This window comes from Fistularia commersonii, chromosome 14 (genome assembly GCF_037954325.1).
Source record: "Fistularia commersonii isolate RoL2024-O1a breed Wild chromosome 14, RoL_Fcom_v1.0, whole genome shotgun sequence".
NCBI classification, from domain to species: domain Eukaryota; kingdom Metazoa; phylum Chordata; class Actinopteri; order Syngnathiformes; family Fistulariidae; genus Fistularia; species Fistularia commersonii.
In genome coordinates this window covers 4,206,696-4,233,497 of record NC_141297.1, presented here as the reverse complement: position 1 = coordinate 4,233,497, position 26,802 = coordinate 4,206,696, and the positions used below count along the sequence as shown (strand labels likewise).

At 45.2% G+C, this 26,802-nt stretch overlaps 1 protein-coding gene and 1 long non-coding RNA gene across 2 annotated transcripts in view; both read left to right on the top strand.

Moving 5' to 3' along the window:
* Window positions 1-17,515, top strand: part of LOC147226974 (PDZ domain-containing protein 4-like) — a 32,389-nt gene extending 14,874 nt beyond the window's left edge. The window contains exons 2-17 of the mRNA XM_086159410.1: window positions 2,958-3,011; window positions 3,815-3,917; window positions 4,242-4,479; window positions 4,560-4,644; window positions 4,843-4,941; window positions 5,306-5,368; window positions 7,789-7,890; window positions 9,933-10,387; window positions 10,962-11,145; window positions 11,231-11,627; window positions 12,390-12,792; window positions 12,980-13,047; window positions 13,552-13,889; window positions 14,903-15,043; window positions 15,125-15,237; window positions 16,132-17,515. Coding sequence (XP_086015536.1) covers window positions 2,958-3,011; window positions 3,815-3,917; window positions 4,242-4,479; window positions 4,560-4,644; window positions 4,843-4,941; window positions 5,306-5,368; window positions 7,789-7,890; window positions 9,933-10,387; window positions 10,962-11,145; window positions 11,231-11,627; window positions 12,390-12,792; window positions 12,980-13,047; window positions 13,552-13,889; window positions 14,903-15,043; window positions 15,125-15,237; window positions 16,132-16,357 — 3,069 coding nt within the window. The 3' untranslated portion in view covers window positions 16,358-17,515. The remainder of the gene's footprint in view (window positions 1-2,957; window positions 3,012-3,814; window positions 3,918-4,241; window positions 4,480-4,559; window positions 4,645-4,842; window positions 4,942-5,305; window positions 5,369-7,788; window positions 7,891-9,932; window positions 10,388-10,961; window positions 11,146-11,230; window positions 11,628-12,389; window positions 12,793-12,979; window positions 13,048-13,551; window positions 13,890-14,902; window positions 15,044-15,124; window positions 15,238-16,131) is intronic.
* Window positions 17,516-22,817: 5,302 nt separating this feature from the next.
* LOC147226973 (uncharacterized) lies at window positions 22,818-23,877 on the top strand. The gene is made up of 3 exons (XR_015107085.1): window positions 22,818-22,939; window positions 23,109-23,165; window positions 23,769-23,877. It is a non-coding gene; the product is annotated as an uncharacterized LOC147226973 (long non-coding RNA).
* The last annotated feature ends 2,925 nt before the right edge of the window (window positions 23,878-26,802 follow it).

Sequence of the window (26,802 nt, the reverse complement as noted above, 5' to 3'; positions counted from 1 at the left end):
ATGATGGATGCGGAGGAAGTGTGAGCTGATGGCATCTGTAAATAGTTAATAAGGGAGGAGGAGAGACGACAATCAACCGGTTACGCCGGTCCGTGACTTTCTGATCAGGTGACATGGCGGGGTGCCGGAGGGTCGATGGAACGGCACGCCGCGTGGTTAAAGCCGATTTAAATCAGCGTGTTATTTTCAGGGTTGAGTCCGGCAGCTTTAGTGGCTCCTGGAAGAAAAAAAAAAGATTTTTCAGGCATGAAGTGAATAATCCTGTATTTCGGGCTGGAAGCCAAGACGGAGTCTCACAATGAAGGCGTGTCGCAGCCGTGACTTGCAGCGACCCGGCGTCCACAGGGGAGATTATTAATCCCCAAATAAGAAAGCCAATTTTTTTTGGTTCATTTTAGTTTTATAAGCATGTTAATTGAAAACATAATTAAGATCTTGTTCCAAGGTATCGTTTGCACCACAATTTTTTTTTTTTTTTTACCAGTCGCCATTTTCCAACAGCGGCTCTTGCAGACCGTGACATTTTTGGAAATGTCACGTGCGCGTGACGTGGAAAACACGGTAGGCGCTGTAGTAAACATGCTGGGCCGGTGGAGACAATGGCGTCATTGCTTGGCGTGACCCTCAACTCCAAGGAGATGCAGTAAATCCATACTTTGCTGACGCATTGAAAGATTCATCCGAGTGAGGTGTCGCACATCGTTTTTACGGTCGCCCGGCAGTTGGCGGCAACCTTAGTGCGCAGAGATTCGCATTCCCACGCGTTGCAGATGACGTTCTCGTGTGCGTGGATGGCCCAAGCCCACCGAAAGATTTGCCAAAAACATGTGAGTGGAAACGACACCTGAAAAGTTGAGGTCAGTTGGACTTTGTCATTAGCCTGTGGCTAACTCATGACACTACAAAGGTTTGTTAGAGGGGTAAATAACCCAAAATATAGACTGACAGCTTGGAGTAACTATTACGCCATGATTTAGTATTGCTCATATTACCTCATGATCAAGTGAATGCCCTTTTTTTGTACTTATCCGAAATAGCTAATAAAACGGAAATATCCAAAAAGTCCATAAAACAAAACAATCTCCCACGAGCTTCCTCCATCAGTGCCAGTGGCCTCCTCTAGTTTTCCCATGGAATCTCACATGACTTCATTTGGTTGCTTGAAATTAAAAAAAAAAAAAAAAAAAAAAAAAAATGGCCTGCGGATCTTGCGCCATCCAGTCGGAACCACATAGATGGCTGGAATTAAAACCAGGAAGAAAAAGCCTTCATTTACTGATCCCGCAGCAGAGATGTGTTTTCAGCCTTTGAGACGCTGTCTTGATCGGCCCCGGCGGTTCTTCTGTGTTTGCGCCTCTGAATTGAAATTGAGGCGTCCCATCGGTCGCCGTCGCCTCATAAAGCCGCCGGAGCTTTGGCCGGCGGGAGAAAGATCTAGTCAGCTGTTTCGTCGCCTTCACGCGCTAATTTCACGCCCGACAGAGCTGTGATTTCTGCAGGGCTAATGTTGCATCGCTGTCAATGGGGAGATATCACTTACACACACGCATACACACCTGCAGCTGTCTCTCTCACACATACACAATGATACTGCTGGGTTTCACTTTGCTGTATAATGTGGTTTGGTGTTGGAGAAAGGACTCGGAGAACTGATTAAGAGAGAATCCATTTTCTTTTTAAAGGAAAGAACGACAAAATGTTGCAAGCTGCGAGAGGTCACTTTGGGGGGGCAGAGTCTTTTGGGGGGTGGGGGGTGGGGGGGGGGGGGTAGGAAATCTGCAAGAAATGAACCAAAAATAAAAATATTTAAAAATGACCTGAATTATGAGAATCAATTAAAAATATGAAAAAAATCATCAGAAATTCAAAAATCAATTATTAAAAGCAATGGAAGACATATTTTTAGATATCTACGAAAATCCATCTTGAATTCCGCATGAAATAGGTAAGATTCTGGGTAGATCCAGCTGAGATACTGCAGGAATCAGCTGGAATTCTGCAGGAATCAGCTGGAATTCTGCAGGACGTGACCTGATGAAGCTGCCTGTCGGAGTGGAAACATTCAGCAGCAACAGTTTAATGGCAGATGAAACATACAATTAGTACAACTGGCCTGTTGGATGATTGTGGTTATTGAGTGAGTATTGACCATGACACACGCACACGCACACGCACACGCACACGCACACGCACACGCACACACACACAACTGCAGAGGCAATGTGATGCATAGCAATCAGCTTGGAAACAAAGCTGCAGGAGAACAGTGTTACAGCTTTGTGTTTATGTGTGTCTGACACCAAAATCAATCACACACACACACACACACACACACACACACACACACACACACACACCCCAGCTAAAACTCTGCCCTCAATGCATCACCTGCTCTGTCCTTCAGGGAGACTAAAGGTTCTCTGGTTGGTGACCTTTGTGTACTCATCTCTGTCATCAGTGAGTCCAAAGAGCCTGGAGACACATGGCGCGCAAACACACACACACACACACACACACACACACACAGACACTGCATGTTACTGCTGCCCAAAGGTGCTCACAGTGTGTGTTCTGACGATCCGTTAGACAAGCAGCCATCAAAGTCCAGTAACCCCTCCCCTCCCCCCCAAAAAAATCATATCATGGGCACAGAAATCCGTAAATTTATACTTGCGAGACATAAATTAAAAAAGAAATAGAAATTAAGGAGAATTTATATGAAAATGAACAAAATTCCTGGCAAGAAAAAAAAAAAAAAAAAAAAAAAAAGAGCAGCCCACAACGACCATGAAAAGGGACGGAGGTAACGATTTTTTAAAAGGTTCATTCTGATGAACTGATTTCTGCTTCCACTGAGTTCATGTCTTTGTTTCCTCCTCCCCCCCCCCCCACACACACACTTCCCTCCCCCATCTCCCCTGGAAACACCATCCATCTCCGTCTCCGCCCCTCATTAGCAGAAAGGATGGAGTAACTCCCTGCGGCCGATGGACCGGCACGGGAACCTGAAGGTGGGACATTTCATCCTTCAGCAGTCGTCTCCTCTTCTCAATCCTTCTCTCCTGCCCTCTATCAGTCTTTTCTAATAAGTCCCCCTCCTCTGAAAGAAGGTGAAAAAATACAGATTTGTGTCAACTTTGATTTAATTTCTTTGCATCCCGGAAGTACGCGCAAGAGCTAAAATAAAAACCTCCTGTTATCCCAGCATTAGCCCATTGTCCCCATATGGGGATGTGTATTTACATGCTGAAGACTATGGTTATTTTTACTGATTTAAACATCTAAAAATACTTTTTAGCCATTACTATAAAAAGGCATTCTTAATTACTATTGAAGCTTCATATTTTAAATGACTTGTTCAGTAATTAAACGATTAATAATATTGATTAAAACAGTTGATTGAATTCATTTTTGCCTACATTTTAATTAAAACATTATTCAAAGTAGATATTTATTTCCTATTTACAAACTCACTTCATTGTTTAAATGTCATTCTAACTGGGTAGCGATAATAATCTCTCGCTCCTCTGGCTGACGCTAATTTGCCGTTGGCATGTTTGTTTAATGGTGTTTCCATGGCAACCAGGCGAGCCCGCTGGTTCCAGCAGAAGGGGCGTCACATAAGGCTCGATGTACTTATCAAAAAATAACTACTGTACAGAGTACTTCGATCCTTCAGCCAGTGTAAAATCAATTTAATTTTTTTGATTTAATTTTTTTGGATGGATGGATAGACAGATATGGCAAAGCAGATGCTGAAAGATTGCCTCAAGAGGTGAAAAGCCTATTTTTTTTTGTTCACCTCGTCCTCCAGGTGAGAGGGCGGCGGGCGTCCCAGCCCCCTCTGGACCGGCCTCAGCACCACCCGGAGACCCTTCACCCCCCCGGACCCCACCGCAGGAGCCACCGGAGGAAAGGTGGGGCCCGAAGCGCAGACGTGCACTGGGCTTGAAGAATGCCCGACACCCCGGGGACGTTTTCAGGGAACCGGGTGTAACCGGAAAGCCATTTTAGGTCGGGGCGTGAGGGGGTGACGGAGCCCCCCGGTGGTCATTCTTAGGGAGAGCATTATAACGCTGGAAAAACCCAAAGCATTATTTGGGGGAGAGAAAAAAAATCAATCATGGGTTCCACCCGTCGTCCGGCTCTATTTGAAAAGAACCCAGATATCGGGGTGTTGAGGTCAACTGAGGAAGACGGAGGCCGATTAACCCCGCCGCTCTTCCTCCCCCCCCCCCCAGGCACACTGGTGTGCAGCGGACACGGCACCAGCAGCACCTCCATCTCCTCCATCGCCATGGTAACCATCCCGGACTGTGTTGACAACGCCACGCAGACGGACATCAGCTTCCAGAGCATGGTGGCGGCCGCCAGGAGCAGGGGCCACCATCTCCACCACCACTCCCCGCCGCCGCCGCCGCCGCCGGCCCCCTCCCCGCCGCCCCCTCACCTGACGGGGCCGCACGCCGCCGAACACTAGTACGTCCCGCCGCCCCCTAGCATGTCGCCGCGACCCCAGGCGCCGCCGCTTTCTTTGACGACCGATTTCTCTCCCGCAGCTGCGTGCTGGAGTACAACGACCCCGACGACTACCTGGACGTGTCCAAGCACGAGGTGGACCGACAGGACCAGCTGGAGTACGAGGTGAGATTTACTAGTAAACAAATATGAACCAGTATCAGGAAGATAACTTTTCTGATTAAGGAGTCAATTACAAAATATCAATGACGAAATATCATAAAACAGTGCAAAAAAATTATTTTCAGTGAACATCATTGACGCGTTAGCAATGCTAAAACTGGGTTCAAGTGATGCGTAACCTGCAGTCTGCTGTCTCTCCAGGAGGTGGAGCTCTACAAGTCCAGCCAGCAGGAGAAGCTGGGCCTGACGGTTTGCTACCGGACGGACGAGGAGGAGGACCTGGGGATCTACGTGGGTGAGGTGTGTCCAGAAAACACCCAGACCTGACTGTATGATCATGTCTTTTTTCTTATTTTATTAGAGTGCTTCTCAATAGTTTCAAATTCTATTAAGCGTTACCCAGAATGCTTTTAGGTGCAGGGAATCTCCTTTGTGTTTTTTTTTTTTTTTTCTTTTTAAAATCATTATTTTTGAAATGACCCCGTTTATTTATACCATCTATCAATACTTGGCTCAGGAGTGAAACGCACGGGTGGTTGCCATGGAAACCAACCGGCCCTCCGGACCCGGACGAGCCCTTTTGTCTCCTTTTCTGACAAAACAAAGACATGAAATTAACGATGTTGTTGTTGTCTCTTTCAATTTTTCTGTTTCGAACCCTCAGGTGAATCCAAACAGCATAGCGGCCAAAAACGGACGCATCAGAGCGGGGGATCGGATCCTGCAGGTGATGGACACACACACACACACACACACACACACATACATAGGATCCACGAAAAAAAAAAATCTGACAGAACTGTGAGATTCATACCTGGACCCTTCGGGACGTTGCGGTCCAATCGCAGCAGCCCAGTTACAGGTTCTATTAATAGACAGACGGAGGCGTAGGTGTTGTGTCCTCGGAGAGCAGTAGAGATCGCGTTCACCTCCGCAGAGACCACCTCTGGGCTTCGTAAAGATCTGGTTCCTGCAGCCCGGAGTCCGGAGGAGACCTGCTTCCTACCAGGACCTTGAGCAGACAACAGATGTTTGATCAAACTCTCACAAGCCCGAGACCTCGTATGAGGACGTACAGGCTCCGCTTCAGCGCAACTATGAGCATCTTAGCACGCATGAAGCTAATGACATCATTAATGTCAAAACAACAATGGATAATAGCGACAGTTTTTCACCATTCTAGTTGAATAGTTATGGTAGGTTCGGGAATGGCTGCAATCCTGCTGATTACAAGGTCCTCACTTTAGGACACTGACACTACATAAAAACCATAAAAACCTATCTTTAACCTAAAAAAAACAAAAAACTGTGCAATATTTCATTTCACTGTGCAATATTCAGAACTGTGCAATATTTCATTTCATAACAGCTACACTACAATTTTTCCTTATCATACTATTGTGCACTCCTTACCTCACTTGTTACTAAGACACTTATAGTTTTATCACTTGTTTACTAAGACACTTTATAGTTTCACTGAGACACTTTATAGTTTATAGTTTATTTTTATTTCTAATTCTGCCTTTTCTTTTTATTATTTATTACTGTTATATTTTCTGTAACTCTGGCACAACAATTTCCTACGGGATTAATAAAGTTGTTCTTATCTTATCTTATCTTATCTTATCTTATCTTATCTTATCTTATCTTATCTTATCTTATCTTATCTTACATCTGACACCTTAACCCTGTTAACTACCCACACCAAACCAAAAATGCTGCTGAGGTTTTTCTGGGTGATCAGTCATCATGTTAATATCGCTAAGTAATTGACACGGTTAAATAAAGCCAACTGTTCCCGTATGAAGATGTCTGATTTGCGAAAACAGCATCACTTTGAAAGGTCGGCTTTTTTCTTCTTTTTTTTTTTTTTTTTCCTCACACGTCCACAAGGGTTTTCCTCTGAAGGAAAGGTGGTATTTAGTGCAGGTCTTTAGGCTGAGACGACAGGAGATGGATGGACTCTCACCAGCTCCTCCGAGCAAGAGATGGACCTCTCTGACATCTCCTGTCTCGTTATCGTCCCATTGCAATACCCGCAAAGTAAAAGGTGCAAATGTGATTAGAATAGAGTGGCAGCTGTTGCCATCGCTATGGTTACTGGGTCTGTGAGTTGAGGCGGGGGGGGGGTGACGTCATCAGCGGTTCCCATGACAGCCGTTGTGGATGCTAAAGAGGTCATTGATGGATAACAGGCCGTACATACTCCTCAAGAAAGGGGAAATGTGTCCGGAGAGAACACAGTGACTTCACTTTTCTGAAAGAAAGTTTTTTTCCTGTGTCCGACGACTATCTTGTTATGAGTCGGAAATGTACGGTGGGCGTGGTTGATGCGGAAAAGTGGAAGTGTTCTCAGTCCTGCTCTTCTGCTGGCCTGGAAAGTTGTGCTGATCTCACTGTCCTGTCCTACAAAGCTAGCGCTGGCTTCTCCACGCTACGCTAACGTCTCTATCTCTTTATCTCTATCTATAACCTGGTTTTCATGACTTTCATGACGGAGCTCAAAAAAAAGAAGCACAAAAACTGGTCTAGACTTGTATCGTGCCGTTTAAACTCTGCGGTTTCAAAGCCCTGTACATCCTTTAGCCCATTCGCACAAAGATGGCGGCAGAGCTGCCATGCAAGGTGCTAACCAGGCCACCCGGGAGAAACTCAGGGTTCAGTGCCTTGTGAGAGGTCGCCCAGGATCGGACCACCAACCATCCGATGGGAGCGACGCCATCTCGAACTGAGCCACAGGCGAACCGATGTAGAGTTCGGCTGGGGTGTTTGGACAAGTGCAGCCCCACTGACGTGCTAATACCTATCCCAGCTAGCGGTTAGCGGCCTGTTAGCAATTAGTTTGTTTTTTTGTTCGTAGACATCCCCATAAACCAATTTGTCTGGAAAGTTGTGTATTCGTAATTTGATTGAGACATCGGTAACAAAATTGGGTTTGTGAATATTGATCCCAAACCTTTCTGTGTGATCAGATGTCAGTCAAATTTCAATCTATAATCACTATTTGGGGATGTTTTTCCCTGGTGGCCAGAGGCACACAAGGCATTGGACACTGCGACACACCGACGTTTCCTAATGTCAGATAAAACTGGAGAATCATTGCGTGTTTTGTAACCCTGCCGTTTGTTCTGTGAATCTTGTGTGCAGATTAACGGGGTGGACATTCAGAACAGGGAGGAAGCGGTGGCCATCTTGACCCGAGAGGACAGCATCAACTTCTCCCTGCTGTTGGCCCGGCCTGATATCGAGGTGATTCTGTCTCTCACTGTACAAAAAAAAAAAAAAAAAAAAAAAAAAAAAGCCAGATAAAGTGAATAGAATCTAGTTTTCATTTAAGATACCCTTCATGGTCTATATCCCTTATCATCTGGGAAAATCTTGAAAGATGTCAGAAGCAGACGTCCAACCATTCACTCTGTCATCAGCTCTTGCGGACAATTTACCACTCCGTTGCCTTTACTCGCTGTGAGAGGAAGACGGAACCAGAGAGAACCCTGTCAGCATGAAATTGTCAAGCAGCAAAATGATTTTCTCTTTCACTGCTGTTAAAGACTTTTTAACACTCATATTATGTTAAGGGTCAATTTGACCCAATTCACCCATTGACCCAATGGGTCAAATTGACCCTTAACATAATATGAGGGTTAAACCCTGGTGTTTACTTTCGCCGACCCCCTCGTTTAGTCTGCAGTCAGAGACCGCTGTAATAAGATGTATCTCCAGAATACAAAGATTTTGGATTTTAAGCAGAATAACAAATAGAACTGTGAATGGTAAGGCGAAAACAGAATCCTCCTTCATCTTCCGCTCTCACAGCTTCAATGCGCGACCCCGTTCGCTAACCCACTTTTCAACTGGACATTGATAAAGCTTCAGTCCCACTTTCCTTCTCACCTTTGATTTCCGCCCTCGTCTGTCAGCGGCAGTCCGACAGCCGGACACGCGGTTCAGTTCAGATTTACCGCCTCCAGGACCGATTCGCTCCGACCCCTTAGCCTTTTTTCCTCCTGGTAACCCCATGTTCCTGCAAGCCGGACTTCAGAACCAAGCTTGTCGACGGGTTGAAAAAATGGTGGCTGCAGAAGGTTGGGCCGAACTGGAAGGTGGAGCCAACCGAGACAGGAAGTACAGCTGAAGGAAATAGGAAAGGAAGCAAATAAGGAAGGTAATAAGCCTCCTCAAAACGAAAGCATTCACCGAAAGGTTCGGTGACTTCTTCAGGTGTCGTCATAGCGACCGAGCGTCCGCCTTCATCTAATCCGACCGGGATTTTTTTTTTTTTTCTCCCGGTTTTCTCTTTCAAAGACACAAACATCTGTCAGGTATGAACTTCCTGTCGCCTCATCGGACATACTGAGACACACACACACACACACACACACACACACGGAGCGGTGACAAATGTTTGAGTGTTTGAGCGAAACCACAACCGCTGACAGAGGAGGAACGGCGTGACAGACGATTCAATCATGGCCGGCGGATGATGAGTCTGCCGTATAGCGTGCACTCCTGCGAGGGTGTTACAGATGAGCCGCTCCGCAGCCAATAGAGGCGCAGCGCACAGAAAACGCTCAAAAGACCTCCCGATCGTTTTCCCGCTCGAGAAGACGTTTTAAACACCGGCCAGCGTCCGAAAGACACCTTCTATTGACACTTGGAGATGCAAACATCCATTCTTATGAATGGACGGATTTGAATTTAAGACAAAATTTCACAAAAATGTATTGGATTTCGCTGAAATCATGTTTCCTGCTGATCCTTTGGTCGATCTTTGGGAAAATATCTGCCATCCTGAAGTCCCAATGTTTTTCCATTGAAAGCGACAGAGAAATAAATCCAAAAATACACTGGTGTGCACTGGAGCGGTTGATAAGATAAACTGAGCAGCAGGGATGAAGGGATGATAGAGAAGGGGTATTTATCCCAGTTTATTTTCTCAAGGTTACACACACAGGTGTGTGTCGTAGTTTGACATAAACCTGTCTGGTAGTTTAGAGGTTTCCATGAGACGAGGTCACCGTCTCCTCCAGCGGGAACCGCGGATTGACGCGAAGTGGCAGCCAGATGGTCTCAGATCCGACTCGGGACCGGTTCCCACCCGGGAATATGCGAAAGGAGCCTTCGTCCTTGAGACGTGAGATTTCAGACAAAGTATAAACACTGACATCAGATATGGATCATTTTTGTGTCGTCCGACAGCCCGGGCACACTTGTAATACCGCAATCTGGCCTCTCCTGTGAATCCCGGCTTGGATTTTGATGACTTTTTGAATGTCTCTTCCCTGTTTCAGGAGGAAAACCCAGCGGACCCAGAAGATGACATGATCCTGAGCCTAGAAGAAAACTGTTACCACGCCAACCATCGAGTATCTTCCTGCTCCATCACCTCCTCTCACCTGGCGGGGTATTACCGCCTCCTCCATGGAGGAGGAGGAGGAGGTGTAGGCCTCGCTGGAGGACAAGATGAAGGGCCCAACGTGGAGGAGGACGAGGATGAAGAAGAAGGGGATAAAGGGGAGAGGGACGAGGGGGAGCCGCCCGTCCCCCTTCCCCCTCTGCTCAACTTGGCACCGCTGCTGTCCAACAGCCAGGAGCTGGACAGCGGCGTCGGGCGGACCGACGACAGCACCCGCTACGAGGAGTCCTCCGAACACGACCTGCTCGGCGAGCAGACCAGCGCCTGCAACACCAATACCACCAACACCCCGGGCAGCACCAGGAAGTTCAGAGCAGGACCCAGTCCTAGGTAGGATTAACTAGCGGTATGACTCGGTCACTAGATGACTTTTAAAGTATATGTGTCGCTCATATGTTTCGGATCAATCGCGAATTAGCCACCAACGGCGGCCCAGAAGGTCGGTTTACATTTCTGCTAACTAAGAATCATTTTAAACGTGCCAGAAATTAGCTGCACATCCATCAGAGCAGACGCTAGTCGGGTCGACAGCGAGCGAAGGAGGGGTTCGGGTGGAGGACAGATAGGGAAAATCAGTCTTAACATAACCTTCATTTTGGATCTTTTTCAAGTTTATTAGGACAGTGCACAATTACATTACATTACATTTGACAGACGCTTTTATCCAAAGCGACTTACAATAGAGGACATAGGGACTGCAAATAACACTTGCAAATACACAATGCACAGGAAATATACAGAACAGTAAGCTTGGGTTTTTGTTTTTTTTTTGACAAAGACATACACAAACGTACACACACACACACACTGCATAGCCTGTCATTAAGCACAGAAGCAGAGATGTTTGTACCAGATTGTAGCTCATCGCTAATGTCTTGGATTGTTGCCGGTTCCCTGACCCCAGGCCCAGTCCCCGGCCCAGTCCGGGCCTCTGCCCGAGCCCCAGGCCCAGCCCCAGTCCTGGACACATCAAGGGAGACACCCCCCCTCCCATCATCCACCTGCGAGACCTCCAGCTCAGTACCGACTCCCTTCCTGGATCGGAGTGGGTGGGGGAAGGTGGTGCGGCGTTTAACCACCATCATAAGGTAAAAATAATAATCGATAATAAATCACGCCCCGTTGTTTTCCAAAAAAAAAAAAACAACCTTCTGCCTGACCTTTGACCTGCAGGCCTACCACCACCAGCACCCCCTGACGGTGATGATGATGATGCCCGGCCTGACGGAGGAGGAGTGCCAGCGATACCAGGAGCTGCTGGAGATCAAGGTTCAGTACGAGAGGCACATCGAGAGGCAGCAGAAAGAAAAGACTGCGGAGCGCGGACAGGAGGAGGGGGACGGAGGCGAAGAGGACGCTCCCTCCTCTTCTTCTGCCGCCGACGTGACCTGCACGGAAACCGTGAGCGAGCACGAGATGGCGCTGCTCGAGGAGGAGCTGCGACACCTGGAATTCAAGTGCCGCAACATCCTGCGGGCCCAGAAGATGCAGCAGCTCCGGGAACGTTGTCTGAAGGCTTGGATGATGGAGGAGGAGGCCGCGGCGGGCCGCCCGGGGCCTCCAGGAGCAGGTAACCATGGCAACCACGACACTACACAATGCGTCGATTCGCAAGATGGTATGAATCGGGGGTCGGCAACCCTTAACACCCAAAGAGCCATCTGGACCCGGTTTCCTCGGAAAAGGAAACGCTGGGAGCCGCAATTACTTTTTGACGTCTAAAATAAAGGTACCACTGTATATATTGCTTTTTATTACCTTTACACTTTGTATAAACAAGTGTAAAGTGTGTTGCTTCTGAAATTCACAAAGTATTATGGAAAAAAATCAATTTTATTTATGTAATGAACTCATTTTGAGCTTTGGGCTTTCAGAGCGTGTTGCGGAGCCTTGACCTGAATTTCAAAAATAAATCGGGAAAAGTGTCAGTAAACAATGAAAAATAAATATTTGCAAAATATCTTCATAAATATCTATTTCACCTGGTTTATGGGACTTCTGCTCCTGAACTTCTGCGCACAGCATCTGAAAATCGGGACTTCACCGGCCGGCGGGTACACCGGCTTCCGCGAGTATGACGTTATTTTGAGCGGCGAAAAATAATAAATCTAATTTTATGTAATATTTCAAGATCACAATAATCTTCCAACTTAGAAATAAAAGTCAAAAAAAGAGGAATTAACACAAATGAAATACACTTCAATTAAATATTTATAATTTATTTTCCCAAGCATGAATTACATGCCAGGGAGGCACGGCGAAGCTTGGGTGAAATTCAGAGACTGAAATAAAACAACTTGACTTTAAGCCGTGACGAATTCACTGCCCAAAGGTTTGGACGACGACAACGACGACGACCAAGACGACCCTCACCACCACGAGCTGTCGGCTATCAACGAGCTGCCAGAGCGCGAGCGTTCGGACGACAAGGACAGCACGAGCGCCTACAACACGGGCGGGGAGAGCTGCCGCAGCACGCCATTGGTCAGCACCGAGCAGATCCCGCCCCTCGAGGAAGAGGGCGCGGAAATGGCGATGATGTCCTCGCCTCCGTTCCCCCCGCTGGGTCGCCTCCCGCCTCTGAACTCGCCCCTCATGCCGCGGCGTCACGGACGCGATCGGGATCCGGAGCGGCGTCACTCGAACCTCGGCTGCGCTTTCTCACCAAACTCCTGCAGGAAGTACGAGGCAGCCGTCGGCTCCGACTCCACCCCTTCCACGCCGTCCAAGTTCAGGTTTCCACTGTTTACGGTTTTATTATAATATTCATAGAGTATCCTTTTTTTTCTGGATTAACTCTGACTGCTTATGAAAGCAAAACCAACAGATTATTAAAGTTAATGTAAATATATGATTTCTTGGGAAACTTCTACCCATTTAAATGCCTTAAAAATAAACTAATCTAGATCTGTTTTCCTCAAGATCTCTGTCCAGAGATGCGGAGTCTTCCAGAAGAGTGGGTGCTGACGGGGTGCGCAGCTCTAGAACAGGTGTGTAACACGAATTGGATGACTTTTCATAACTCTGGTGTCACCGTGATGACAACGGTCGCGTCCCGGCAAGAAGGGTGACGGATCTGATCCGACGGTCCACCGGGCTCTCCATGTTGTTGCGCCAAGGTTCTCTGGGTTTTCGGTCTTAATCCCGCCGTCTAAAAACAGTCAACAGGTTCATCCAAGACCCCAAATTGTCCTTAGGCGTCAAGGTGAGGGTGATTATTCACAGCTGACTTGACCAAGTTCATCGCCACCTCTACCCCCAACGTCAACAGGGATTGGCTCCTGGCTCACACATTAATGTTTAAAGAGTGCTTGATACAGGAAGATGCACATTTTCCTGGTCATCAAAAATGGTGTTTTGAATGCTGATCCAATGCCAGGTATTTCCCCCCGAGTCATAACCCAGGCACTTGAGGGCTAAGCTAATTGTCAGCTTGTTTGATACGCATTTCTCTTTCACTTTTGATAGCCAGAATTGTTATTTTGCTGTTGCAGGCGGCACGGCTATCAGGCTGGGAGGTAGAAGTGCGGAGTCCAGCCCTTACTTCACCCGGCGGCACCACGGCAAACCAATAGAGCGCTATCAGAGCTGCATGACGCTGCCGTCCGATGGGCTGCTGGACCCGCTGGAACGAGTGAGGGAGCGAGGACGGGGGGAGGGCGAGGAGAGGGGCAGGGGCACCGGGAGCAGTGGGCCCGCCAGCCCCAGGAGCGTGAACAGCGCCCCCTGTGGCCTGGAGGACCACAACACGGTCTCGAGGCTGGGAATGGCCTTACCGCTGGGAATGACGCACTCGTCACCGACCGCGTCACTGCAACGCATGGAGTGGAAGGTAAACCAGCCCGAGTCAACGTGAGAGACCCTGATCCAGTGCTTCTCAATTATTTTCTGTTACGCCCCCCCCTAGCAAGAAGAAAAGAATTCGCACGCCCCCACTCTCCGCCGCAATTATAAATAATTTGTCTGTAAAATTGTTATAAGTACCCATCTGCACAAAATTATATCCTTATTAACATTGAAGAAAACAAAAAAGAAAGAAATATAGTTCAACTTACGACAAAGAATAACTTTATTAACATTGTTTTTAGTCCGTAACAGACACAGTAAATACACCGGTCTTTCCTCGTCTCCCACTGTAGTCACAGTGAAGCCAAGCGCTACGTACGCTTCGTCATATTTCCTCGTCTTTGCTTTTAGGTGACTTTCTTTTGTGTCAGTATCTTCGTCTCTCTACGCCTTTCTTTTCATCCCTTGAGTGTTTGTTTACCGCACCTCATATCGCCTTCTCGGTGCAAAAAACAACCTACACCTTAGAGCTAATACTCCCAACTCACACTCTGACAATGAGAGCGTCGCTGCCAACTACTGTATTGGATGTGCAATTGCACTTTATTCTAGTACGGCATAAATAAAAAAGCATGTTCCCCAGGGTTACACAGCCCCCCTGGCATTGAACCGTGCCCCCCTGGGGGGACCCACTATTTGGGAGGAACTGCCCTAATCTAAGAATTACCCCTAACTTGGCCTTGAAACAATAGACAATGTTGCAAAGCTAATAATAAACCATCATTTTTCTCATGCACAAGAGGAAGCTGTCTAAGTGCACCAAATACACAATTTTATGTTGACGTCAGAATGAAAGGGTGAGGAGCGTCATTTAACACTTTTTCATCGAAACATTTAAACTTGGCCTTCTCCCCTTCACCGAGCAACTCAAGCTCAAGAGTTTTATGCTCGTATTCGCAATTGTAGTCTTGTCCTTCCTTACTTCTTCCAACTCCAAACCCTGTTTAGAAGGGTCTGGGCGGCCTTTTAGGGTAAGTAAACCCTCCTCTGTATGTTCAGGTGAAAATCCGTAGTGACGGCACTCGATATGTGGCCAAGCGTCCGGTGAGGGACCGCCTGCTAAAGGCCCGCGCCATAAAGATCAGGGAGGAACGCAGCGGTATGACGACGGACGACGACGCAGCCAGCGAGATGAAACAGGTGGAGCCCGACTGACTCGTCGACCAGACCGGTGCCGGCGTCTTTGTACGTTTTTGTCATTTCTCCCGTTGTCTCCGGCAGGGACGATACTGGAGCAAAGAGGAGAGGAAGCAGCAGCTGCTGAGAGCCAGGGAATACAGACGCAGGAGAGAGTTCATGATGCAGAGCCGCCTGGACTACCTGAAGGGAGACAGGTGCTACAATGCTACACTATGTATAGCAGGGGTGGGCAAACTACGGCCCGCGGGCCACATCCGGCCCGTTGGTCTTTTTAATTCGGCCCGCCAAAGATTTGAACAGAATTCATACTTGATGTGAATGATTGAATGATTGGATCAATGAAATTTTGCTGAGCTAAATGACAACAATTAGCTTTGTGATTTAGCCTTTACTGTGGACATACTGACACACATGAATGAACTGGATGTGAAGCTTCAAGGGAAAAAAAAAACGGTTTGTGCATGAAATGCAAGCAAACGCCATAAAAAAATCAAGCTGGTTCTATTTTCAAAGCAAATGTCAGACAAAGTTCGGATAAATGTCAGACCAGTCTGATATGATAACAAATTTTTTTTACATTTTTTTTTATATGTATCGTAACGTGGGCTGACCCAGCCCGTCTGTCAAATTTTAAAAGTCAATGCGAACCCCTGAGCCAAAAAGTTTGCCCACGCCTGATGTATAGCGTCATGACAAGCATTTGTACATGTTCCCCACTACACTCCCTCCCAGCTTAACAAAATCCCAACTTGTGGCAAAGCACTAAACGCTCTGAGAAAGTTGCACTGTTCTGTGAATGTTAGCGAGGGCGTTACTGTTTCACTACCATCTTCAGCAGCCAGATGAACTCCAGCACTCCCATTGGTTCATTCAAGGATTCACCCTGCAGCTAAAACCCTGCAGGAGTGTGTTAGCAATCATTTGAACTCAGTAATAACAAAATACTGTTTGATTTTAATTTCCAGACTCAAAAAGTCATAATAAGACAGCTTCAGAACACTGCAGATTCAACAAAGGGTTTTTTGGGGGGGGGGGGGGGGGGGGCGGAGTTCGTCGACGGATAACGAAAATTTTGTTTCGATTCCCAGGGATGCCTCGTCATCGGTTGAGGATCCGCGGTCATCCCCGAGTGCTCAGGGCCAACCCCGGCAGGACAACAACATCCTGTCACTGAGCCACAAGAAAATCACCCGGAGGCGGAACCGCCGCATCCTGGACAACTGGATCACCATCCAGGAGCTGCTGGCGCATGGGTCCAGGTCCCCCGACGGGAAGAAGATCTACAACCCCCTGCTTTCCGTCACCACGGTCTGAACACCCTACGGACTCCAACAGTGGCTCAAGGTGGAACCGAGTTTATGAAAACAGGGAACGAGGAGAGGAAGGGTGAAAACAAAAACTACAGCTGGATGAGCCCGAAGCCTGAAGATGCCGAGTGAAACGACCGGTCCTGGTTTTACCAGGAACCCGGATCTCGAATGCGGAACCCTGAGCCAGATCTTACTCCACCTCACGAAATGAATGTGATTAGAAAACAACAATGAATGCAGTATCTTCGGTTTCCTTCGATAAAAGACGCTTGACCAAACCACAGCTGCCCTTTAAAAGACCAACACCTGAAGGTCACGGGTCCGACGTCTTTGTCAGTAGAGATTTGAAGGGGGAATCAAAGAGATGTTTGACGTGCAGACGCTCTTTAGAAGCACACACAAGTGACGTTGCCCTGATATTTAAACCCCCAATCCTTGAAACCACATCTGATACGATCAAACTCCCTCAGAACCAGCACAAGAATTTAGTATTTTGCAGTAAAATGTCTTTTACCATCTTGGAGAAGAGGTGAAACCACACACCCATGGAGTATTAATTTACTGTTTTTGCTACTCAGTAAAGGTACACCAAAGTAAAAATCACAAATGGTAGCCTGAATACTTTGGTCTCATTTGAATCAGCAAGGTTTGGATATAATAAATCAGTTTTAAAGATTAGCCAATCTGCTCTGACAGTGTGCTAATCGGTCATTTTGCCCAACATTTTAGATTAGTTAGTATGACGCATTGGACGTTCGAAAGTAACATAAAGCGCCACTCTGACGACCCCAGTTTAACCGGTGACGTCCTTCATCCAGGGGGGGTTTCTCAAGGTAAACAGGCGTTTCTGTTCTTTTGTTAGTCAGCTTTGGGACACAAAAAGAACATTCCCACTGCGTCCTTGGGGGAAAAAAAAAAAAAGTATTAAATGAAAACGGAGTCGGTGATGCGCCGTTTCTAAGATCCGACACTGCTGCACTCCACCGGGAAATATTTCTACCGAAAAAACAAAATGCATGAATTATGTCTGGAAGGTTGTGAATTATTGGATATAAACCCGAAGTAGTGTTGGCTTTGCAGCCCCGTGAAGACAATTTTTAGTGGTGAAAACAAAGTGTATAAATGGTGGAAAAAATTCAATTAAAATGAAGTAAAACGGTGACGAATGACAATTTTCTTGGTTGGTAAACACATCCGCTGGAATTTCTTTTTTTTTCTTTTTGGATGTATGGATCTGCGATCGACTGGCAACCGGTGAACGCTGCCTCTCGTCCAATCTCGGCTGGGATTCCCACGACACTGAGTACTAGAAAAGCGGTATAGATCACGAATGAAAGAACATAGCAAATTCAGAAAAGCAAGATTTTTCCATCAAAAGTATTCGAAATAATGGTTACACTAAAATAAAGCTTCCTCCAAAATGAGTACATCTGGAGCGGAACATTTCGACGCAATTCATTGCTTATTTGAACTTAAAAAAAGTAATTTCTCCGATACACATCTATTTTTTTTTTCCCAACTAGCCCAACCTCATATCTCCATAAAAATAATCTGTGTATTTTACCGTTCAAGGTTACCAAACATCCTCCTCTGAAACCCCGGTACTGTTGTCATAAATATTTCACTGAATCAGACAGAAAGATAACCAGGCTCTTCCGTATTTCACGACCCCTAAGGTTAGTTTTATCCAGTGTTCAACGGATACACCTGTATCACCATCTTTCGGGATAAGAAAGACAGAATTTCGTAGCCGTTTTGGGGTTTGCTCCATCTGACGCCAGGAGGTTCTACTACGAGTCACCACGTGAAGGACACGCTCTGGTTTGGAAATACAACACAAGTCAGAAGGGAAGGTACAGCATCTTTTTTGACCTCTCACTGGCTAAGAACAAAATGCTGACCGTAACCATCTCACACATGGTTAGGTCGGACTCTGGAGCTTACGGGTTCGTCGAGTCCCCTCCTTGCAGGGACTGGATGCCGTAAAGATTGATTTTGGCACCCGGAAAAGAAAGCTAATAGCCAGTCGGAGGCTTCCGTTTGCCAGGAACGCAGAAAATTAAAACCCAGAAGGGGTTTACTCATGACTCCCGTCTAAGACGCAAGAGTCTTTCAAGGTCTTCTTAAGGTCTCGTAAAGATTTAATAAAACCAAAATAATTTCTGCTGTTGTAAGCACAGTGAGAACCTGTCGAATATTAAACGTCATCAGTATTTAACAGCAGTTTGACACAGCAACAAATTTTTGCGCTCTTTTTCCAAGTGTTATTTTACAAAACTTTACAAAACAGCACTTTGTGAAGTTCTTGACCGTGGTGTCCTACATCCCTACCACCAAGTTGGCGTCATTAAATGTGACACGGACGATTTGAGTCATCGAGGAGGAGCAGACTTCAGGGCTTAAAGTGTAAATTATGCACTTTTTAAGTTATCAATCTGCAGAGCCGGAAGTTCAGCCAGTTGTTGCTTGTTAAATAAAGGTTTGAACTCATCCATCATTTTCTCACATAGCACCACGCTAGTCAATTTCCTTCCTTCAGAACAAGTACTTTATCAACAGGATGCTAGAGGCACTTATTGAAAGGGGGTTCCCAAAAGCACGCACACATGCACACACACACACACACACGCGCACACACACACCGTGCGTAGGAGTCCAGTCTAATCACGCCTTAAACCCTGCTCAATTCAGTAAGACTAAAAATAGATATATAAATATCCAGGTTAGCACGAGAGGTGCCGCTCTGAGACAGCAGTGCTGGTTAGTGGAGTTGTTGGACTTGATCTCGTGACTTTACACATATATCGACAACCCCACGAGTCTCTGCTTTCCAGTTGTGGGTTTCTAGATTGCGTACAGAGAATATCTGATTTGTCAAATTTGTACATTTCGTTCGATGGCCTGGAACAGTAATGGCATTTTGCTTCTGCAGCCAATCAGAGTCGCACCTCCTTTACCCAGAGGATCACGACCCAACCGGTGGACTGGAACAACTTTGTCTTTGCCTGCTACATAAATGGAAGTTTACCTCCGTTGAGATTAGACAACGGAGGCGCTCTAATACGGTCTTTCACTCTTCTCAGATTTTATAGTTGCCTTGCAGTTGGTCCTGTACACGTTTCCCGAAGCGTTGACGGACATATGGCTTTTAACACCCTTCCGCTCTAGAATCACAGCAGACTTGAACAGCAGCCTGCTCATGCACATTTTGTTCTGACAAGAAAATGATGTGCAATCTTAATTATAAAACAAACAAAATAAAAAAAACAACAGAATGTTGTCAGAAGCAGCTTGAATTTCTTCTGACCGCCCAGCAGCGCTGAAGTCCAGCCCACAGTCCGAGGACCCCAAGCTGATAACATCGACGTCTTCTGAAGTCTTCGACCTAATCACAAAAGTGAAACCAAAAGCGGTGGGAAGAGAAAAACTTCTCAGATATTCAGTTTCTCTGCTTTACTGGCGGATCATCAGGTGGAACGGAAAGGATGCTGGGCCAGAGGACAGCGGGACAAAAATTAATGATGAAAATCCACCAGGTTCTTTTCTTCTGCCTCATCTCAGGTGAGAGATGACGCTCGAATCAAGGAAGCTCATTTTGTATATTGCACTATAGAATAATTTAAAATAAATCCAATTGGCAAAATTATAATTTTTTGTTTTTTTTCTTTATTTTAGTAGGTTATAGGACAGAAAACTATCAAGCCGAAAAGAAACTGAAAACAAAACATATCAGAGAAAAAAAATATCCTCAAACTGCATCTTTGTCACAGAAAGATTCCTGACTTTTGGTTTTCTATTCACTGTTAAGGATTCTTATACGTTGGTACGGTAAAACCATTACTTGAGGCATTAAAAAACAGTTAAAAGTATTGGATTTATTTGATTTACTGTATATTTTAGAGAATTGTTGTAAGTATATATTACAAATATATTGTTACTGTAGAATTATACGACATATTATTGCTTTACAGCACTGTACCATGGGAACTTCAGCCTGGTAGATGCAAAATTTAACATCTATGCCGGACCCTTGGGAGGAAAAGGAACTATAGAGTGTTACTTCACCAAAGTATATTCCACCAAGTTCTTCTGTCGAGAAACCTGTGAGGGGGAAAACATCCTGGTCAAAACCAAGCGGCAGAGCGCCAAAAATGGCAGATTCAATGTTGAATACAGACTGGACAGTGTCAAAAATATGGACGTCCTGGATGTTACCATCACTGGGATGATTGACTCTGACTCTGGTAAATACATCTGCGCGCTGGGCGAGACCTCCGGTCCACTGGAAAACACTGAGTTCGGAGTCAAAGTCACTGACCGTGAGTATTTGCCTGAAATATTTCAGCTTGATCTGTAAATTTTCTGTTCTTTCAGTGGTCAACAGATGTTTTCTACCCTCATACTATATATGATTGTGTTTGTAAAAAAAATAAAACAGCAAGAACCAATCTAAGGTAGGTTTCCCGTGATTTCCCTCCTGGTTGGATTGTAAACGTGATCAAAATATGACATGACAGAGTCCGTCTTCTGTCAGACGCATTTCAGCAATGCTGAGTTGCACATTGCACACTCTTGCACATTTTTAGGAGCAAAATATTTTCTGAAAAGGAAAAAAAAGAAATTTGTATTTTTTTCTCTTGAAGACAGTTTTTTCCAAAAGCAAAGGGAATATTCATAGTGTGAATTAGGGAAGGGGAAAAAATGAACAAACCAATGATTATTAACTTTCTGAAGGTAATTCATTTTCTAAAAACATGTAAATTTATAGATTATATTTGAGCTTGTATCCCATCTGCCAGCATCCCCATTGTTCTGTAGCTGCTCTTATGATTTACTGTCACACAAGCGGAAAAAGAATACTATCTTAAAAGTTCTACCCACCGCGCCTGAAGTGCACCCATTTCTGGGCTGCAGTTTATCTACAATCAGTTCCAGCTCTTGAAGCAAACTTTCTATCGTCTGTTTGGACTGGAACTTTCCTCAGGTTTCCTGCTCATTCACACGCCGCCTCCTGTTATGCATGTATGTTATGCTCGTGTTGTATCTGTAGAGTTCTTCCAGTATCTTGCCGCTTGAACATCTAGTCAGCCGTGTGCTGCACTTGAAATGCTCCCCAGGATCAGGCAGTTTACCTGCTTGGGCACAGAACCAGCATCATCAATGAGCTCAAATCACTTCCACCTTTCAGGAAACAGCCTCGCTCAAAAACACAGCAACCCCAGCTTGTTCATCATCTGTCTGAGCAGATGTCCAGGAACCTGATTGGAGACCAAGCTTCAAAGCTTGTGCTGTTTAAACTTCAGATAAACAAGATTCTAGAGATCCCAGAAATGATACATGTTATTCAAGACAACAAGATGTGGTAATTACATTAAACACATATAATCACGTACAATAGAAGGAAGGTCAGGTGAAAGGAGCTCGATGAAGGTTAGTCGTTTTGTCTGTCCTAACTTGTGATGCTTGAGTATCCGGTGTCTCTGATTTCCAGTCCTGCAGGAAAAGAACAGGTTCGTCCCAACTAATACCGAAGGTGAAAACATCACAATCCCATGCACAAAGGGTGACCAGAAGAAGAAGTTCTTCTGCCGAAACAAATGTGAAACTGCAGAAGACATTCTGCTTGAAATGGAGGACAACTGGGCTCGTCGCGGCAGATACAGCCTGGAATACAAAGCTGACTCTGTGTTTGGCCTGTACATTACCATCAGCAACCTAAAGATGTCAGACACGGGGCGTTACCACTGTGGTTACGGCCAACCGCAGTCCTCCACTAACTTCAGAGAGTTATCGGTCATTGTGAGTGAAGGTGGGTTTCGACCGAAAAACAGACGACAAACTGACTGTCGCAGGACAAATTCCTCTATAAACCATCTGGTCTGGCTTCGCATGCAAATAACCTCTTGAAGGCACAAAACAACTTCCTGTTCTCAGACGCTTTTACAATGGGAGCTATTTCCTTGCAATTACAGGAAAACAAGGAATATACACAGCAACTGAACTGCCTTCATCAATATATCAAAAGCTGGAATGTAAAACCTCCTATCTGAAAAAAAACAAAACACTTTTTTCAGGAAACGAAAAAAATGTTTCATTTGATTATAGTACTGTCTTTGCTAAAGATATTCAAGAATATTCTATTGTTGAGACTATATTTCTATGTTATAATTTAAAAATACATATCATGTATTTTTACCACTGACAATGCACATAAGTGTTTTTTTCCTAATTTTTTCTGCTTCATTGTGCACATTGGTGTTTTGTCATGTGACATTTATGTCAAAGTAAGGGCAGGATTATCTTGCAGATAGACTGAAAAGTTGGAGCCGTCCCATTTCTCACCATTCAATGCAAAAACCCAAAATCGAAAAATTTGCAGATAGGAGGTTTTGCATTCCAGCCATCGGTATATAGCTATATTATTGCTAATCCCTCCACCCTACCATGTTCAATCTGTAATCCTCAGCGCTGCCAACCCCGACCACCATTTCACCCACAACTCCCACACCAGAAATAACAACGATGACACCAACAACAACGACACCACCCCCACCAACAACAATAACAACAACACCATCTACTGCAGGTACAGAATATTGTAAAATTCTGAGGGACTACTTACCTAAATTGTCCTAAGACCCCTAAGAAACTGCTTGCCATCATCTTGTAATATCTCCCTTCTCTTCAAATCATTCAAAGAAATATTATTTTTTGGCAACATGCTCAACATGAATATCTCATCATCATTCTTACAGCTCCGACAACCTCCACTACATTTTCACCGACGACTTCCACACCAGTAATGACCACAGGTGAACTTCCTAAATGCCTGGAACATCTGTTTCATAACTGACGAGAATATTTCTGATGGATGCGTGGATTGTTTTTATGTGCTACAAGCCAAAGTCAGTTTCATTCAAATCTTGCAAAGCACAAGCAGGGTTTATGGTTTAGGGTGCAGGTGGTGATGAAATTCTGTGATCAGAAATGAGTCCATCTGAGGGACAACATATGTTAGAGATAAAGTTGAACTGAGATAGTTTGGAGCATGGATATGAGTGGAATAGAATATCTGGGTTGAAGGATGCTGAGGTGGGAACTCAGGCAGGAGGCCTCGAGGAAGACCAGAGAGCAGGTTCATGGATGGAGTGAAAGAGGACTTGAAGTTAGTTAGAGTGAGAGAAGAGGGGAAGAGGATACATGGGAGATGGTTTGACAGAGGAGGGTTATTCCCTGAGCCCCCCCAGAACGGAACAGCCTAGTGTTTAAGAAGGTGTTTCTTTTATCCCACAAAGCGGCAGACACCCAAACTGAAGATTATAAAACATGTAAAAAGTCAGTTTTGCACAGTTCTGACTTTTTAAGCAAAGTTTCACAAATCTCATGCCTCATTTTTTTCCCTTCAATGTCCTGAGCTCGGACAATCTTGACCACCTTTCCAACAACTTCCATACGATCGGCGGCGCGGTGTCCCAACACTTCGAAGGCTCTCCCACCATTGTCACCAGAGCAGGAGACCAAAGGTGACCCCAATTTATTTGCTTCTTATTAAACATCAACAAGGGTAACAACATAATGGACGTGTCTGCAGAGACAGAGGGATAGCGTTTAGCATTACATCTCGACTACGACTGCTCATCTAACGCTGGGCTCACAGCTCTAGAATTTGAACATACTCATGCAAAACTATAATCTTATACCAGCTCACATTTAAAAACGGAGGAATATGTGGCAGTATTGCTCAGATGCCACTGCTCGTCTAACGTGCTGGAGCAGCAACATACTGAAGAAGACCTGATTTAATATCAATCATGTAAGATTTAATGTGCAGTTCAGGAGATATAAAGGACATGTTCTACATTGCCCGCTACTGTAAAAAAGCTACGACCACATCTGCCTGATGGGGCTAACTGCTAGCATGTTTGCTGCTAGCATCCGAGCTGCATGATCATGTAAACATGTGCGTAACATTTACCCGCGGAGAGGGTCAAGAATTTCCGCCCTGACGTGATGAGTCTGTTTTAAATCAGAAGGACCAAGTGCAGAGAAAGAATGGCTTCGTCCTCCATCTCTTTGTTTTCCTTTGTTTTGTTTTTTTTGTATGCTTTTACAGCACAATTCTTTAGAGACCTGCTCTGCCAATGAAGTGTGTGAAATGCTCGACGCTCAGACTTTGTATGTTACTTCTGTTTGTGCTTCTAATGCACTTGGACATGTGTTTGCTGTGCGTCTGCCAGGGAAATTGCTGTGGCCGATCATTTGTGTGTCTGTCATCGTCTTGTCACTCCTGGTTGCCTCTGTGATACTGTTCCGCTGGAGGCGGAAAACCAGGGGGTCCCTTACAATGAGCGAGAACATGGTGGTGAGTGACCACGGATCAGGTGTAGCTTGTCAACTGGCCACAGGGATGATTTGTTAGTTTTGTGGATTACACTATTTCAGTCTATGTGGCCCATTACATTTCACAAACACACAACACACACACATATATATATGAAATTAGAATCAAGATATTGTTCAGATTGTCAGGGGCAGAGTTTTTTGGATGCGGCTTGTGGGTTTGCCAGTCTTCACTTGGGATTTGCTGTAAATCTCTTGTTCCATTCTGTGGTGTCTGTGTACAGGTTACGACCATCTATAAAAATATTTCACCAACTCCCACACCCTGAGAACAGCAGACCCAGAAGACCCCTTCACCTGAGGCTCTCAGACATGTCCATCGAAACACAATCCAACGTCATTCATCTTCCACTTATTTCTATTCATTATTTCACATTATTTTTCATTATGTATTTAATCTCTTGGAATATCTCATTTTAACAACTACAGGAAACGTTCTTATCAGAGCTGCCTGTAGTTCAACATTCTTGTATTTTTTCAAACTAATATCCAGTTCATTTGTATTTATTTAAATAACATCTTGTTCTTTTACCAGTATTTTAGAGTTTAGCGGCTGACAGGACTAGTTATAAGGAAATTAATACTAATTATAAGAGCTGACTTTGGCCTTTATTTTTAAAAGAGAGACAAATAGATCTGTGAAAATCTTTGTATCTAAGGTTGGACATATGTTGCTACATGTCTGTATATATATGTTTAACCCAGAGTATTGAAATAAAATGTTTAAGAGATTTTTTTTTATTTGGCCCTTGGGGGAAAATTGATCTTACCATTTTATCCAGCCATGGATGATCTAGCTGCATGCAGCCAGGGCGTCAGGGGGTTCGGGTTCTTGCTCAGCAACACCTCCACAGGCTTGAAGAAGGCCGGGAATCAAACAGAGAACGGTATGTGTGCGTGTCTGTTTGCCCACGTGTGTGTGTGTGTGTTTAATTTTATCATTATTGGTACCATTTAAATTAGTTAGAGATTAATTTGCCAAAATGCAAGTGGGTGCAATTCTACCTGTGTCCTGCAGAGGGAGACATTGGCCAAGAGATCATTTCCATCCTTTGTCTTGACGGAAAAGGGTTGGAGTTTACAGGGGATTTCCTGTCACACGACAGATATGTCACGTTAAGCCAGCACATTCTAAATAACATACATCAACTTTCCTCAATGGTTCTGACAGCGTCCAGAAGGGGGGAGGGTATTTGATCGGGCCTTGTTTTGTATTGATGGGCCCCGTGTATACCCCGTTAATTGTAAGACAGTTATTCAAAGTACATTCTTATTTCCTATTAACAAACTCACTTCATTCTTTAAATGTCATTCAAACAAAATGGTGATGATAATATCTCACTCCTGTGGCTGACACCAATTTGGCATGTTTGTTTAAAACCACAGAAAGTTCAATGTACTTTTCAAAAGTAGTAAGGGAGGGGTTCGGGTGGGGGTGTCATTTTTCACATAACCTTCATTTTGGTTGTTTGATTGTCGCCGGTTTCCTGACACCGGGCCCAATCCCCGGCCCAGCCTGGGTCTCGGCCCCAGCCTCCAGGATCAGTGAAGGTCTTCTGCAAGGAAAAATGTTCTCATGAAAACATCTTCGTGATTACGACAGCTGATTTTGCTCAGAACGGCAGGTACAGCATCCAATACCGGCAGGAGTCCTCCTCCACTATGGTGAGCCTCACACAGCTGAGGAAGTCTAACAAAGGAATCTACTCCTATGGTTTGAGTCAGTTTATGTCTCTGGAGAACACACAGCGTTTTGAGATCAACGTCAACAATGGTGAGTGGGCTCTCTTCTTCCTGTCTCTGTTGTCTTTTTATGTGAAAAATTCACAATATCTAGATTGACGTTTTGGCTGAGGGGCTGAAGAGGTAGTTTTGCTGCCTAAACATCTTTTTCATCTTTTCATTAATATCTCACTGAGTCCTTGTCTTTTCAACTCTTTGCAAAGCGGAGCCGGAGGCCTGGTCAAAGTCAGCAGAACCATCTCAAGAGTCACCAACATGGCTGGACCTGACCTTCAGCCCACTGGTCATAGGATCCTGGTGTGCAAC